Below are 14102 nucleotides of genomic sequence, written 5' to 3'. Positions count from 1 at the left end.
CCCTCCTTCAACTTGCATCCAGGGCAAGATGGAATATATGGGAGTAGATATTACCAGTCAGAAGCTAAGTTCAGGCACCTTGTCTCAGGAGGTCTCAAGTGTTCTCCACCAAGGGCCCCATCACTCTTGACTCCTGAGGAGGAGTTCCATGACGTGGAGGATTAACTGACCTCCTTCAAAGGAATCCTATGAAGTAAGTGGATGTAGAATCATCGACACTTTCATTCCTTGGAGTCCTTAAACGATTCATTTGTTTTTAAGCAACTGTGCCAACATCTTACCTCCATCCACTGGTTTTCTATTAAACCAGCTGGATTTTTTTATTTTTCTAACTGATCATGAATTTAGCTCATGAAGACAACTGCTATTTCTCCCCATGAGCTAAAGTTGCCTGAATGTGTTCCTTGCTCTGTTCTGGCAGCAGCAGCCCTGGTCCTCCAATCACCAGACAGACTGACCAGACTTCTGCTTACACAGATACTTGCTGCCAAACCACTAACTCAACAACCTCAGACAGCCAGAACCTCAGAGATGGCAGGAATAAAGACACCCAGGCTGCAGGAGTAAGGGCATTTCACAAACTTCAGAGGCAGAAAGGTAACAGAAATCAGCGTCTTTATCTGCTGCTCAGCCAAGAAGTATGCTTCAATGAACCACTTGAGATAAGACTCAGGACACTGGCATCTAGTAGACAGCAGAACCTCAATCAAGGTTGAAATGAATTGAGTAAAGCCTGTCTCGGTATTAATGGAAGGGGACAGATCTCCATCCCCTGCAATATCCATCAACTGTTATGCCAAAAAAAGAAAAAAAATACACTTCCCCTATTCATTCCAGGCCCGCTCCTCCCATCCAATGCCCTAGGAGTTTAAACAGTCATGATCTTGACAGAACAAATCCATAAAGAAGCAGTGCTACAGGGTGACAGGGTTGGAGTTGAAATATGTCTAATCTTCCATATTGTTCTTCTGCAAACAGACACATGATTTTCATTATAAAAGTTGAGCCATGGGACAAAGAAATTCTCACTTTCCAGGTCTAATCAGAGTGAGGTGCATTAGACTGGGACAGATATTCTGGAAGTTGGTTGGGTGTTTGGTCTGTTTAGCACCCCAGTTTCCTTTAGGGCTCCTTTGGGTTCCATGAGGCTATTGTAACTCTGCCCTTCTGTTTCCCCCTGTCCACTCTGCCTCCAGAGATGTGGGCACATGCCTTTGCTTAGGTCAGTCCAAGGGATAACCAGATTTCTTTACTACCACCACGTTCATGACAACCCCTTTATCTTTTTCTTGTATCTGTCAGCCAAAATACAGCCAGCAGATCTACCACAGTTGACTTGCTGCTGACTGTGACAGCATTGTGTAGTCTTTCAGCACATAAGTTATGGAGCCAGGCTGTCTGGGTTCAAAACACAGACATCCAGCTATGTGACCTGGGCAAGTCCTGAACCTCTCTCTGCCTAAGTTCTTTCATGTGTGAACTGGGGAAAATAATGATAGCACTTACCTACCTCCTGGGTTTGTTGGGAGGATTAAATAAATACATTGAAAGCATACAGACCACCTCCCATTTGTCAGTTTGTCACACTGTGGTGGCTTGTGTGGTGCAATGGTGCTGGAAGATATGCCGCCAGTTATTTCAAATACCAGCAGGATCAACCATGGTGGACAGGTTTCAGCAGAGCTTCCAGACTAAGACAGACTAGAAAGAAAGGCCTAACAATCTACTTCTGAAAATTATCCAATGAAAATCCTATGGATGGATCACAGAATATTGCCCAAGATGTCGACCTGCTTACTTTGGATGAGTCATCAGGAGGAGCTGATCGCTGGAGAAAGACATTATATTTGGTAAAGGAGAGGGCCAGTGAAAGCAAGGGAAAACTCTCGATGAAATGGATTGACACAATAGCTATAACAGTGAACTCAAACATACCAAAGATCATGCAGATGGCACAAGACTGGACAATGTTTCATTCTGTTATACATTGGGTTGCTACGAGTTGGAGTCAACTTGAAGGCAACTAACAACAACAACAAAGTATATGTCACAAACTAGTAAGTTACTTGGGTAGCCAAACTTGAGATTAAGTCCCTTAGGTGTGATAGGATGGAAACCCCTTCAAGGAGGCTCCCATGGTTGATGTTTCTTTCCATCATCAAGGGTGAAGACGTTGATGTGCTCCTTCTAGCTACTCCACTCTCAACCCACATGGGCTCTGCATTTGTCTCAGATAATTGCAACCCAGAAAAATGAGAGAAGTAGAGTTGGGTGGGGGTAGTAGAAAGGCATATTATTTAAGAGAGCAGAATTATCTCCAGCCAACTCTAAAGTCTCTGCCTGCCTTGAGTGGTTTTATTTACAGGTATGAGGTTTTACATCTTTCTCCCCATTATACACCTAACGCTTTGGCCCAGATCTTGTGATGACTGACAAACAGAATTTACTAGACATGGAGCAGGCTTGGAATCTGATAGATTTTCTGCCACTGATCTGGTAGCTTTCAATGTTCCGGCAGGCCCTCTACCCTGGAATTCGGGAGCTAGAAAATGTAAACACTGCCTGTCCCTCCCCTTTAAAATAAAACATAAGGTCAGGGAGACTAAGCTTTCATGACTTTCAAGTACCCATAGAATGAGGATAACAGGTCCACACGCACACGAGGGGAGCAGAGGGTAACCTTCCCTCATTTATCATTGAAATGGCACTTTCCCCAATTTTCACACACCCCAAATCAATTGCAGCTTCTGGACCTGGTCTCAGGAGAGGCAGGTAGAGCTGTTTTCTCTTGCCTCAGGATTGGTCACCCCTAGTGGGTCAGATGGAAATAATTTTCTGGTGGAAGGCCAGCCATTAGGCTACCCCAGGCTCCCCCAGACACCATCGTCTCAGCCACGTAGTCTAGCCATGTAAGCCAAATGTAGATCAGATTAAATGAACCCTTTTTATGGTCCAGGCCAGTTCCACTCCAAAACCCTCTAAGAATTTTGGATATCCCCAAGGGAGTTGCTTGCTCTAGGTCACCTCTGGCTCTGGTCTCCCATGTCCCAAGATGCTGTCTTTGCCTACAGCTATTGATTCGGAAATAATGCCCAGCCTCTTCCTCAGTTTCCACCAAAAGCTCACTCTCAGGGGCATTCATGAAAGTAAAACATTTTACCAAAGAGCTGAAGATCAGAAAGAGAAGTGAGATTATGTTCCATAAAACAAGTAACTTAAAATATATTAGGCATTTCTGCTCTTAAAATCCTTTCAGTCAAATCAATCCCTGGGAGTTGGACTCATAGAAATTGCATTTCCCGCCATTCAGCATTTAGCCTTCCACCCTCTCTCCTTCACTCTCCCTTTCTTCTCCCACCCTCTCAGGAAGTAGAGTTCAAAATTTCAAATGCCAATAGGGACCCACACGTAACAAACATGTGAGTTGCAAGGTGGGATGTCAGACCACAGAGAGAACACTCTGACTCAAAATGTATCTTGCTAAATATAAACGTGTCTTACTAAACACTTTTGCAGGCCTTTTGGCCTGAAGGCTGCCAGTTTGCAGTCCTTCAGCTCTGCACTCTCCTTTTTTGCCACAGCCAGCCACCGCTGGGCCAATAGTGGCACCAAAATGGGGGCAAGCAAGGGCTTTCCCTACTCTCCTCAAGTGTGTCCTGAAGCCATGCCAAGGTTAGATGTATAGCAGCCTCATAGATCAGCCTACTAGATATGTGAGTCTAACTCACCCAGGTAACAGGTGAGCTTGGGCTCAGGAATTACATACCCCAGGCTCACCTAAGGTTCCACTAATCTGTCTGTACAACCTCGAACAGGTCACAAAACCTCTCTGAACTTCACCTGTAAAACAGGGTCATATTAGCACTAGGCTGTTAACCAAAAGGTTAGAGGTCCGAACCCACTCAGCAACTCTACGGGAGAAAGACCTGGCAATCTGCTCTGGTAAAGATTAAAGCCTAGAAAATCCAATAGGGCAATTCTACCATCACATAGGGTTGCTATGAGTGGTCTGAGAATTAATGCATATAAAGTATTTAGGTCAATGACTCAAAGTTAGCTGGATTGTTAAAGTCATTGTCCTCTGAAATTGAGGGACTCAGACTAAATGGTCTCTAAAGTCCCTCCCAGTTTCAAAAACTCCATGATTCCACCATTAAATTATTTTCCCACTGGAGAAGCCAGAACCTCTCAGAGTATACATTAGGGGAACTCCCTCTTCATCATCACCACAAAAATCCACCCCTGCCAAGAAGGTCCAATTTTCATAGCTGCCTCCTCGGAATTTGCTAGCACATCCCATTATAAACTAACATCTAATTTTTCCTGCCGCTCCTTCCCCCTTGCTTTCTTTCCACATTGCCTTTCTCGGCTGGCTGCTCCTGCCCGCTGAAATGTCTGCGCTTCAAATTATCTTCCCCAGTCGCATTTATGTTCATTCCACACAAGCTAATGTCTGTTGGAAGCCAACACTTGTGAAGTTATCCATATTAAGGTTTCATTCCCAAGAGCCATATATTTTAAATGAGGTTTTCCTCTCCAGTTGAATCAGGCTGGCAGAGGTACTGCTATCTGGTGAGGTCAGGGGAGTTGTGCTTCTCTCCTCACATGCTGTTTATGTTGGGTTATCATTTGGCCTAATGTGTGGATTCTTGTCCTCCAGCATGTATCACATGCTGCTGACCACAACAAGCTCCTGTCGCATCCCAGTGGATGTTTATGTTTCATCAAACCCTTTTTTTTTTTTTTTTAAAGTAATGGGACAGAGGAAATACGCTTCCGAGCTTTTCTTGACAGGGCCAGGCTCAGAATTCCAAAAGGGAGTGGACTTGCTTGCTACTTGAAGAAATATTTTCCTTCTCCACTCTCTTCCTCCTCCTTCCCTCAGCATGTGAACGCTTAACAACTGACATAGCCTTGCTAAACACGTGAAGTTCCTCTCTGATTTAGTCGGCAGCTCTGGCTGCCAAAACAACACTTGCTGGCCCTGAAGCTTTTTCATTGCAAAAGGTAAAAAAAAAAAGATTTTCAGGTCAGTCATAAATGGGGTTTTTCAGATCCTGGGCTCGTCAAAAAGCGCAGCTGAGCTGTGTTTTTTAACTTTTATGGGTTTGAGCCACCTCACCTGCCACATGATAAAAAGGAAGCAGGGCATGGTTGGTGCAACCATGAGAAGGAAACGAGTCCATTGGGCACTGGTGATAAGGGAAGGAACCAAGGTCCTTGAGTTGGGCGAAGGCCACCCATCTCTGAAGGTTGAGGTCTAAAAGGCAGAGATGGAAGAGGGAGGAGTATGGTCTTAATGCTAGGTCATCAACGTGACTCCTGGGGCAGGTGTTTTGGTTTACAGATTATCAGGCCATCGTGGGCTCCTTCCTTCATCAATGTCTTTGGACTGCTCCAGATGCCACTGAGGCAAAATTCAAATGAAACACTCTTGCCATCTTTGAGAGTAAATCACTAAGGAAAATTCCACCTGGGGCAGGTAGGCCATACCAGTTAACCAGCTGCTATTGAGTCAATTCCAACTTATCGATTCCGAGTCATGGCAACCTCATGTGTGCCAAAGTAGAACTGTGCTCCATAGGGTTTTCAATTGCTGATTTTTCTTAAGTAGATCTTCCAAGGCTTCTCTGGGTGGCTTGAACTGCCAATATTTTGGTTAGCAGCTATACGTATTAACCATTTAAACCACTCAGGAGGCAAGCAATAGGTAGGTGAAAAGTATTGGCCAAAATGGGCGGATTTTGTGTATCCCAGCTTTTTGTTAATCATGAAGGACTATGGCTTATGGCTACGTTCCCCTTCTACACTGTTGCATATTGCACTAAGCATTCTCATCACCCACTTATCCTGTTTTATTTTCAGACACTTGTCAGATACTTGCAGGAATGGAGCACCCACCACTCAGGTAGAGCCCAGGTGACAAGTAACCAACACATAAGGGAAAGCAGTAAACACCCACACATGCCCTGCCTTACGCAAAACTGCCTGGTTTTGTCAATTTTGGGCATTTCAGCCCCATCTTCACCTCAGAAAGGCTCCTCTCACCTCCTGAAGTCTCACCCCTCCAGGCATGCAAGGATAGATGCTCCTAGGAACCCCCCTCTTCCCTGCCTGTTAGTGAGCAATTACAAGACAAGGCATCCCCTTGCTCTGCCCTTGGCTGGGTCAAGAGGCTCCCAGGAGCTGCTGGTTCTGTCCCAGCCTCATCTGCCCCAGGGAGCCCATTTGACATGGGGTTTGCAGCTCAGAAAATGGGATGTGAAAAACAAAGAAGCCAGGACTCTTTCCAAACACTGCATCCCAGAAACAACTTGTACTTTTAACCTCGACTGCGTCTTCTTTCTCATCTTTATCAAGAAGGAAGTGCATATATGCTGAGTCGGTGAATCTGCTATGCTGGGGATCTGTCTAAAGGGTTGTGACTAAGATTTCAAGCAATACTCACCAAGAGGAACACCCGAGCAAGTGCTGGCTTTGCTTGTTGCAAGCCTTGCTCTTTCTTTCCTTCCTTGTCTTATCTTTCCTGCTCACCTCTGAGGGAGCTCTTTCCAGGGAAAACTTAGCTTCTGCAAGTTCAAGCTGAGAACTCAGACTGAATTGATTCCCTGAGATAATTTTGTACTTTAAAAAAAATAACGAAGAAGAGCAAATAAAACTGGAGCTGGTGACCCTTTCTCAGGCAGTTCAGGCTCACAAGTTGAGAGGAAAAAAACATGTCACACTCTCAGGGAGGGCAATAGGTGCTCCAGCACTGCCCTGCAGGCTCTCAAGATTATCACCAGAAGAAGCCCCCACCACCACCACCTCCAAGTACACTCTTGAGTTCCCCTCTTCCCACCCTGGCCCCCTCCCCCTCAACGCGCGCGCGCGCACACACACACACACACACACACACACACACACACACACACACACACACACACACACGCTGCTCCCTACCAGACCCCAGGAAGGAGATGTTCCCTCCTAGGGTGTCCTGAACCCTATCCACAGTACCTCTTGGCAAGGACGAGATGAGAAGGAGCTGCAGGAAAGTGAGCCCCAGCTGCGCCCACCAGCCCAGCTCCATCTTCCCCGCGGCGGTGCCCCGAGTGACTGCTGGCGAGGCTGAGGGACCGAGGGAGGAAGGCGGCAGCGGCTCTTACAGGGACCTCCCCAAGCCCCAGCTGAGCGAGAGCTCGGGTTTCAGCTGGCCAAGCTCTCCCATCCTCATCGGAGGGGAACCACCTTCAGCCACAGCGACGTCAGCCCAAACCTCTCCTCTCTGCCGCCTTAACCCTTGCGGGGCCCGAAGAGGTGTGGCCGTGTGGAGCTGCAAGCGGGTTGCGCTGGAAGGGAAGCTGCGGACCCGGCGGGCAGCCCAGGTCAGGCTGGGTTTTCTCCATCTGGCTAGGGCGTGGGCCGGGCTCTAGCAGCACCCCGGATGGGCGCAGAGGCAGGTGGGGCTGTGGACCGCCCAGGTGAGGCTGGATGGCCTCTGCCCCACCTGTTCCTCTTGCCTGCCATGATTGCACATCTGGAGCCTAATTGAAAGTGTGGCCTGGGAAGGACGGGTCTTGGTGGTGGGAGGAGAAAGGGGACTGACCCGTTTTCCCCACCCAGCCTTCTGCCTCTAGCTGCAAGCTCTTCTTTTCCCTCTGTGCATGCTGCAAGGACCCTAGTTTGAAAACTTAGCCTCTGCAACTATTTTGTTATTAGGTGTAGTTAAGTCCTTTCGGACTCACAGCAACCCAATGTGACAGGGTAGAATTGCCCCATAGGGTTTTCTAGGCTGTAATCTCTATGGAAGAAGATGCCAGGTTTCTTCCCCCTCAGAGCCACCACCGTGTAGACTGAACAACTAACCTTTTGGTTAGCAGCCCAGAGCTTAACCATTGCACCCCCCCGCCAGCTCCTTTCTGTAACTGTGTTGTTGTTAGGTTCCCTAGAGTCAGTTCGGACTCTTAGCAAGCCTATGTACAACAGAATGAAACAGACCTGTCCTGTGCCATCTTCACAATCGTTGCCACGTTTGAGCCAATTTAGCAGCCCTATGTCTATCCGGAAACCCTGGTGGCTGTACTGGTTAAGAGCTTTGACTGCTAACCAAAAGGCTGGCAGTTTGAATCCCCCAAGCGCTCCTTGGAAACCATATGGGGCAGTTCTACTCTGTCCTATAGGGTTGCTATGAGTCAGAAATGACTTGACAGCAACAGGTTTGGTGTCAATCCATCTCATTGAGGTTCTTCATCTTTAGGCTGCTGGAAAAAGTCTTCATCTTCCTGGTGGCCCATGATGCTGAGTTCAGCAGCAGCAATGGCACCTGAGCACCTTCTCATGCCGGGCAAGGTACTAGGCTCAGGAGCAGAAGAAAATACAGGGCACTGCCTCTGCTGTGAGGAGGCTCAGTCTAGGGACAGAGACAGCAAATGTCATCCTGAAGTGAAGAAGAAGTTGTTTTTGTTTGTTGAGTGCCTGATAGTGCTTTACAGGATAACAGCTGACATTTTTTATCACACCTTCCTTGCCCAGCTTCTAGGCCCTTCACATATATTAATTCATTTATTCCTCACAATAAACCCACCGTCTCCATTTTACAGATGGAGAAATTGAGCCATTGAGAGTTCCACAGGGAGTTCAATAACTCATCCAAGGTGACACAGTTAAATGGCAGAGCCAGGGTTTGAGCCCAGAGTCTGCCATCCTAACCACAGACAATACTGGCTTTTTTTTTTTTAATTGTTGTATATATATATATATATATATATATATATATATATATATATATAGAAACCCTGGTGGCGTAGTGATCAAGAGCTACAGGTGCTAACCAAAAGGTCTGCAGTTTGAATCCACCAGGTGCTCCTTGCAAGCCCTATGAGGCAATTCTACTCTGTCCTTTAGGGTTGCTATAAGGCAGAATTGAAGCAACAGCAATGGATCATTGGGTAATAATTAAAAAAAAAAATAGGTACGTATAAAACACGACATTTGCCAATTCAGCAAAGACTGCTTTTATTTTTATTTTTCCAGGCTGGTGAAGGATTCATCATTTTTATTTATTTTTTTCTTTTTATTGTGCTTTAAGTAAACGTTTACAAATCAAGTCAGTCTCTCATGCAAAAATTTATATACACCTTGCTATACACTCCTAGTTGCTCTCCCCCTAATGAGACAGCACACTCCTTCTCTCCACCCTGTATGCCCATGTCCATTCAGCCAGCTTCTGTCCCCCTCTGTCCTCTCATCTCCCCTCAAAACAGTAGCTGCCCACATAGCTAAGACTGCTTCTTCATGGATATTCTGCATACAGGATTTTATTTAACCATTATAGTCAGATGCACAATAGGTGATTGCTGTTGTTGGGGGCCACTGAGTGGACTCTGACTCACAGTAACCCCATGTGACAGAGTAGAACTGCCCCGTGGGGTTTTCTCGGCTATAATCTTTACAGAAGCAGGTCGCCAAGTCTTTGCCCCCCGGAGCTGTTGGGTGCATTTGAACCATCAACTTTTCGGTTAGCAGCCAAGTACTTAGCCACCAGGGATCCGTACAATAGGTGGTGCTGTTTGCATATTACAGATGCAGAAACCAAGGTTCAGAGATAAGTGATTTACTCAAGGTCACTTGTTGGAAGTGGCAGGGCAGGACATATACTTAGAAAAAAGCTGGAACTTCTAGCCACACTTGGTCCCAGTTGGTAACGTCAAGTTAAGAACCAAGCAAAGTTGGGAGAAGTGAGTGCTCACTCCAGGCCAGAGCAGGTAGGGAAGCTTCCCAGAGCAGGGAGGCTTGACCTGTAGTCTGAGAGAAAGGTAAGATCTCAACCCACTGAGGGGAGTGAGGAAGACTGAATCTGGCCAGTGACATTGGGAAATTATGAGTATTTATACGTTTTTTTTTTTATATCATAATTTACATTTATACGTTTCCCCCAATGGAGCCATAACCATTTATATCATTAAAATGCATTTTAAATAGTTTTAATTATGCATGTATGTATGTTATAACAAAATACTATATATCAAGAGAGTGGACAAAATATATCAGATTGGGTATGGCAGAGGGAAGGAAAAATGTAAGGGTGGGGCAAACCTGAAAGCTAAGCCAAGCAGTTTGGATATTATTCTGTAATTAATGGGGGGGCCTCTGATGATTCAGGAGCAGGGGGAGCTGGATCCAAAGCAGAGTTCTAGGAAGATAAATCACCCCGGTTTCCAGGCAGAGAATGGAGGAGGGTGAGACCAGCTTAGTGAAAACAATTGGGACTATTCATGAAGACCTGGAGTAAGAAGTAAGCAGTGGAAAAAATGATGGGAAAAACTTGAGGAAGTTGGAATCTACAAAGGACAGACCGGATGGGTGGCAACCCTGACACAGGTGCTTGGCTCTGAGAGAATGTCTTAAAACTCAGCACTGCCTTTGGGCCCCATCACAGCCAAGTGACTGGGAGCAAGAACTCAGTAGTCAGAGATCTGTGTTCAAATCCTTGATTCTTTCTGGTTGTATGACCTTAAGCAAGTTAACCAGCCTCTCTGATTCTCAGTTATCTCATCTGTAAAATGGAAATAGTAATTAAATCCACGTTGTAGACTTTTGGAAGAACTTAATGAAGTTATACACATAAGGTCCATAGTCCATAGCACAGTACCTCCAAAAATCCCCACTGCCATCAAGTCAATTCTGACTCAGAGATGCTCAATAAATATTAATCATTATCTGTATTATCTGTCCTAAGACTAACCCCAAGGGAATCACAAGGTATGGGCCTTCGTCCTCATCCTCCACTCCCCTATCGAGGTAAAATTTATTTAAAACAAACACCAAGAGTAGGACACTTCAAATAATCATAAAACAAAAATCAAATAAAGGGTAGCATATCTATGGGGTAGGGACAGGGGTTAGAAAAGAGGAGGTGAACTTGGTTGCTGGTCAACCAGCCCTAGTCCTTTGGTAATGGGAGGGGGAGGAAGTGATATAAAAATGAATAATTGTATGTAGAAGAGCCTCTCAGGAGTCTGTTTCTAGCACCAGCTGACAATACCACTTCCTCCTTTTCTGCCTCCTCCCCACACACAGCCTCTCTGAGTTGAGACACAGCAGCCTCAAGCCTACAGCAATTGTACCCCCTGCCAATGTGGACCCCCTAGTGATGGACCTGATCAGCTGCTTCCTAAAGAGCTCTCTGGCCTGGTTCCAGGTCTTTGCTTCCCCCAGCTTAGGGACTGGAAGCAGAGGCCCTCACTTCTGTTCCTGGAGTCCCCATAGGAGTAATTGCCCCCTGCTGGTTTATTGTCAGGGATCCCTGGTGGCACAGTGGTGAAACTTGCAGCTGCTAACCAAAATGTCAGCGGTTTGAACCCACCAGCTGCTCCTGGAAAGAAAGATGCGGCAGTCTGCTTCCATAAAGATTATAGCCTTGGAAACCCTGTGGGGCAGTTCTACTCTGTTCGAAATTGACTTGACGGCAATGGGCTGTGTTTGATGTCACTTATTTGGTTTTGCAATTTCCTAGAACTAGGGAATCTAGAAGGAGCTCTGGTGGCACAACAGTTAAGCATTCAGCTGCTAACCAAAAGATTGGTAGTTCAAACTCACCCAGGTGCTCTGCAGGAGAAAGACTTGGAGATATGCTCCTGTAAAGATTACATCCTAGAAAACCCTATGGGGCAATTCTACTCTGTCACATGGGATTGTTATGAGTTGAAATCAACCCAATGGCACATAACTACAGCAGGGAGCCTGGAAAGGAACTCTTCAAAAGATACTCTACAAAGGGACAAATTTTTCAGGAGAACTCAAAGCAATGATCAGATATTACCTTGCTGAACTTTGCAATAAATTTTTGGCTGATAGAGGAAAAGGGAAGTTATGACTATGACACAGAGAAGGTCAGTAGTTTGCCTGAAGCCACACAAATGCAAATTTCAATTTTCCTACACAAATTCAGCTTCCTCTCTTCCCATTATGGTCAACTCAATTTTTCATATTGATACAGTTTACTGTTGCTGTAAATCAGGGGTTCTTAACCTGAGTTCCATGGAGTCTTTTGGGAGCGGGTTTTAGAGGGCCTTTCAACCTCTTGAAATTATATGCAAAATTTTGTGTGTGCATTTTTTGGTGTAAGAGGGAGCCATAGCCTTCAAATTCTCAAGGGGATCTGCAAATTCCCAGCATTTTTAGGGTCACTGATCTTTATAATCTGAAATTGAAAAAGTGACCAAATATTTCATGGATTTGGGGAAAGTGGTTTTGTGAATACAGTTCTTGAGTCTGGGCTATAAACTGCAAAATGGATATTTGGAGGACCCCTCTCCCCACCCCCTTTCCTTTTCCTATTCCTGCTTTAAGAGCAGTACTCTGGATCATACTCCCTGGTGTTGAATTCAGCTTGACCGCTTACTACTTGTGTACATCTGGACAGATTACTTCACCTATGATGGCCTTGGTTTCCTCATGTCTTAAAGGGGAAGAGTAATGGTACCTGCCCCCATACGGTTGGAGTAAAGAGCTCAGAATAGTACCTTAAGTATATGAAGCACTCAGTAAGTTTTAGCTATTTCTATTATAATTATCTCTCCTCCTCCCCTTTATTCCTACACCCACTCCTAGGGGGAATAAATCACAAGAAAGGCTATGGATGAAAAAGGCAAACGGGTATGCTGGAAAGTAGGCAGATACCTGGAATTAAGAATTATCTACTTACAATCAGCACTCAGAAAGCAACAACTGACTATAGTAGATGGAGTCCGGCTTCCTAATTAGCCACAAGTATCATACCCACTAATTTTCACACTGAAGGATAAGACACCCTAATAAAACCAGTACCTTTTTCAGAGCCACCAGGGAGGCTGGTTACATGTGAATATACAGGAAAAAGCAGCAGTGGAGAAGGCTGTCTTTCAGGAGGCAAACAACTCCCCAATCTCCAAGTGAGTAACTGAACAGTAACTACACACTGAGAAAGCCAGAGGAAAGAGAGGTGGAGGGGATCTGGCCTGCAAATGCAAGAAGGGCACCCAGACTCCTGGTCAAGACACTTGGTTTTCATCAACTGTGCAAAACACAAGGTTCAAGTCAACCAAGGCCAGAGAGGCAGAAGGGTAGGACTGTGGAAAAGACAAAAGGCTCTTCCACTAGAGCCTGCTGTAACTGGCCCCACAGTGAAAGTCTCCAGCCCCAGTGAATCGACGCTGTTCACCTGCAAAACAAGCAATAATGTTCTGCCTCCAGGGCTGGCTCCACTCCACTCTCTTTGCATTGGGAGCCAGGCAAAGGGGTAGGTACATCTGTGGTTCTTTCTTTGACCACATTCTTCTTGCTTTATGTCATTCCCTGTGCAAATTGCTGAAAGCCTGCAATCTCCTCTCCCTCAGAGTCAGTGTGCTCCTGAATCACTGGGGGAAACCTATTCTTGACTGCCACATGTGTATTTATAAACTTCAATTTTAAAAAAAAGCTCTCTGCTATGCAACTGAACTGAAAGCTTTACAAAGAACATTGGCAAAAATTTTGAACACAGTCCAAGTGGCTAGGTCAAGAGTTACAAGTGGTTGAGCCACTGGGATGGGGGTAGAGAGACACAAAGTAAAATAACTCCAAGAGAAGGCAAAAGGGTACAGTGGCCAAAAAAACAAACAAAAAAAAATGGTGCTGTGGTCAAACAGACCACGAGGATAAACGGCTTTTCTGCTTACCAGCCGTGTGAACTTGGGCAAGTTGTTTGGCCCCTCTGAGTCTGATTCTTCATCTGTAAAAGGAGGTAATAACTGCCTTAAAATTTTGGTGAGAGGATGAGGCTGTTATATACATAATAGGAGCTCAGACAGTATTGACTTTTAGTATAACTATCTGTAAACCTCTTCGCGGGGTTTCCAAAAAATCCTTTCTTAAAACACTTAAGTAGAACCATTTTCCGGAGATCTGATCATGTAAGTTAGGTTATGTTCTTGTATTGATTTGAGGCAACTGCATGTCTGGAAAATACATTGCCTTATATATGTGTTTCAGGGCAAGGCTTCCCAGCTCGGACCTAAGCCCTGCCTAGGTTTTTACCTTCTTCTGACCAAGAGTGACCAGGAGAGACTCAGAAGTTCCACACGAACAAAGGTTTATTAGTG

General features: G+C 45.5%; 1 protein-coding gene across 1 annotated transcript in view; it reads right to left on the bottom strand.

Annotated features, from left to right (window-relative positions):
• Positions 1-7210, bottom strand: part of PAMR1 (peptidase domain containing associated with muscle regeneration 1) — a 94887-nt gene extending 87677 nt beyond the window's left edge. Inside the window, exon 1 of the mRNA XM_003412280.4 lies at positions 7000-7210. Coding sequence (XP_003412328.1) covers positions 7000-7072 — 73 coding nt within the window. The 5' untranslated portion in view covers positions 7073-7210. The remainder of the gene's footprint in view (positions 1-6999) is intronic.
• Between the last annotated feature and the right edge of the window lie 6892 nt (positions 7211-14102).

Source organism: Loxodonta africana, chromosome 7 (assembly GCF_030014295.1).
Source record: "Loxodonta africana isolate mLoxAfr1 chromosome 7, mLoxAfr1.hap2, whole genome shotgun sequence".
Classification (NCBI taxonomy): domain Eukaryota; kingdom Metazoa; phylum Chordata; class Mammalia; order Proboscidea; family Elephantidae; genus Loxodonta; species Loxodonta africana.
The sequence above is the reverse complement of the archived record's forward strand: the minus strand, read 5'-3'. Positions and strand labels throughout refer to the sequence as shown.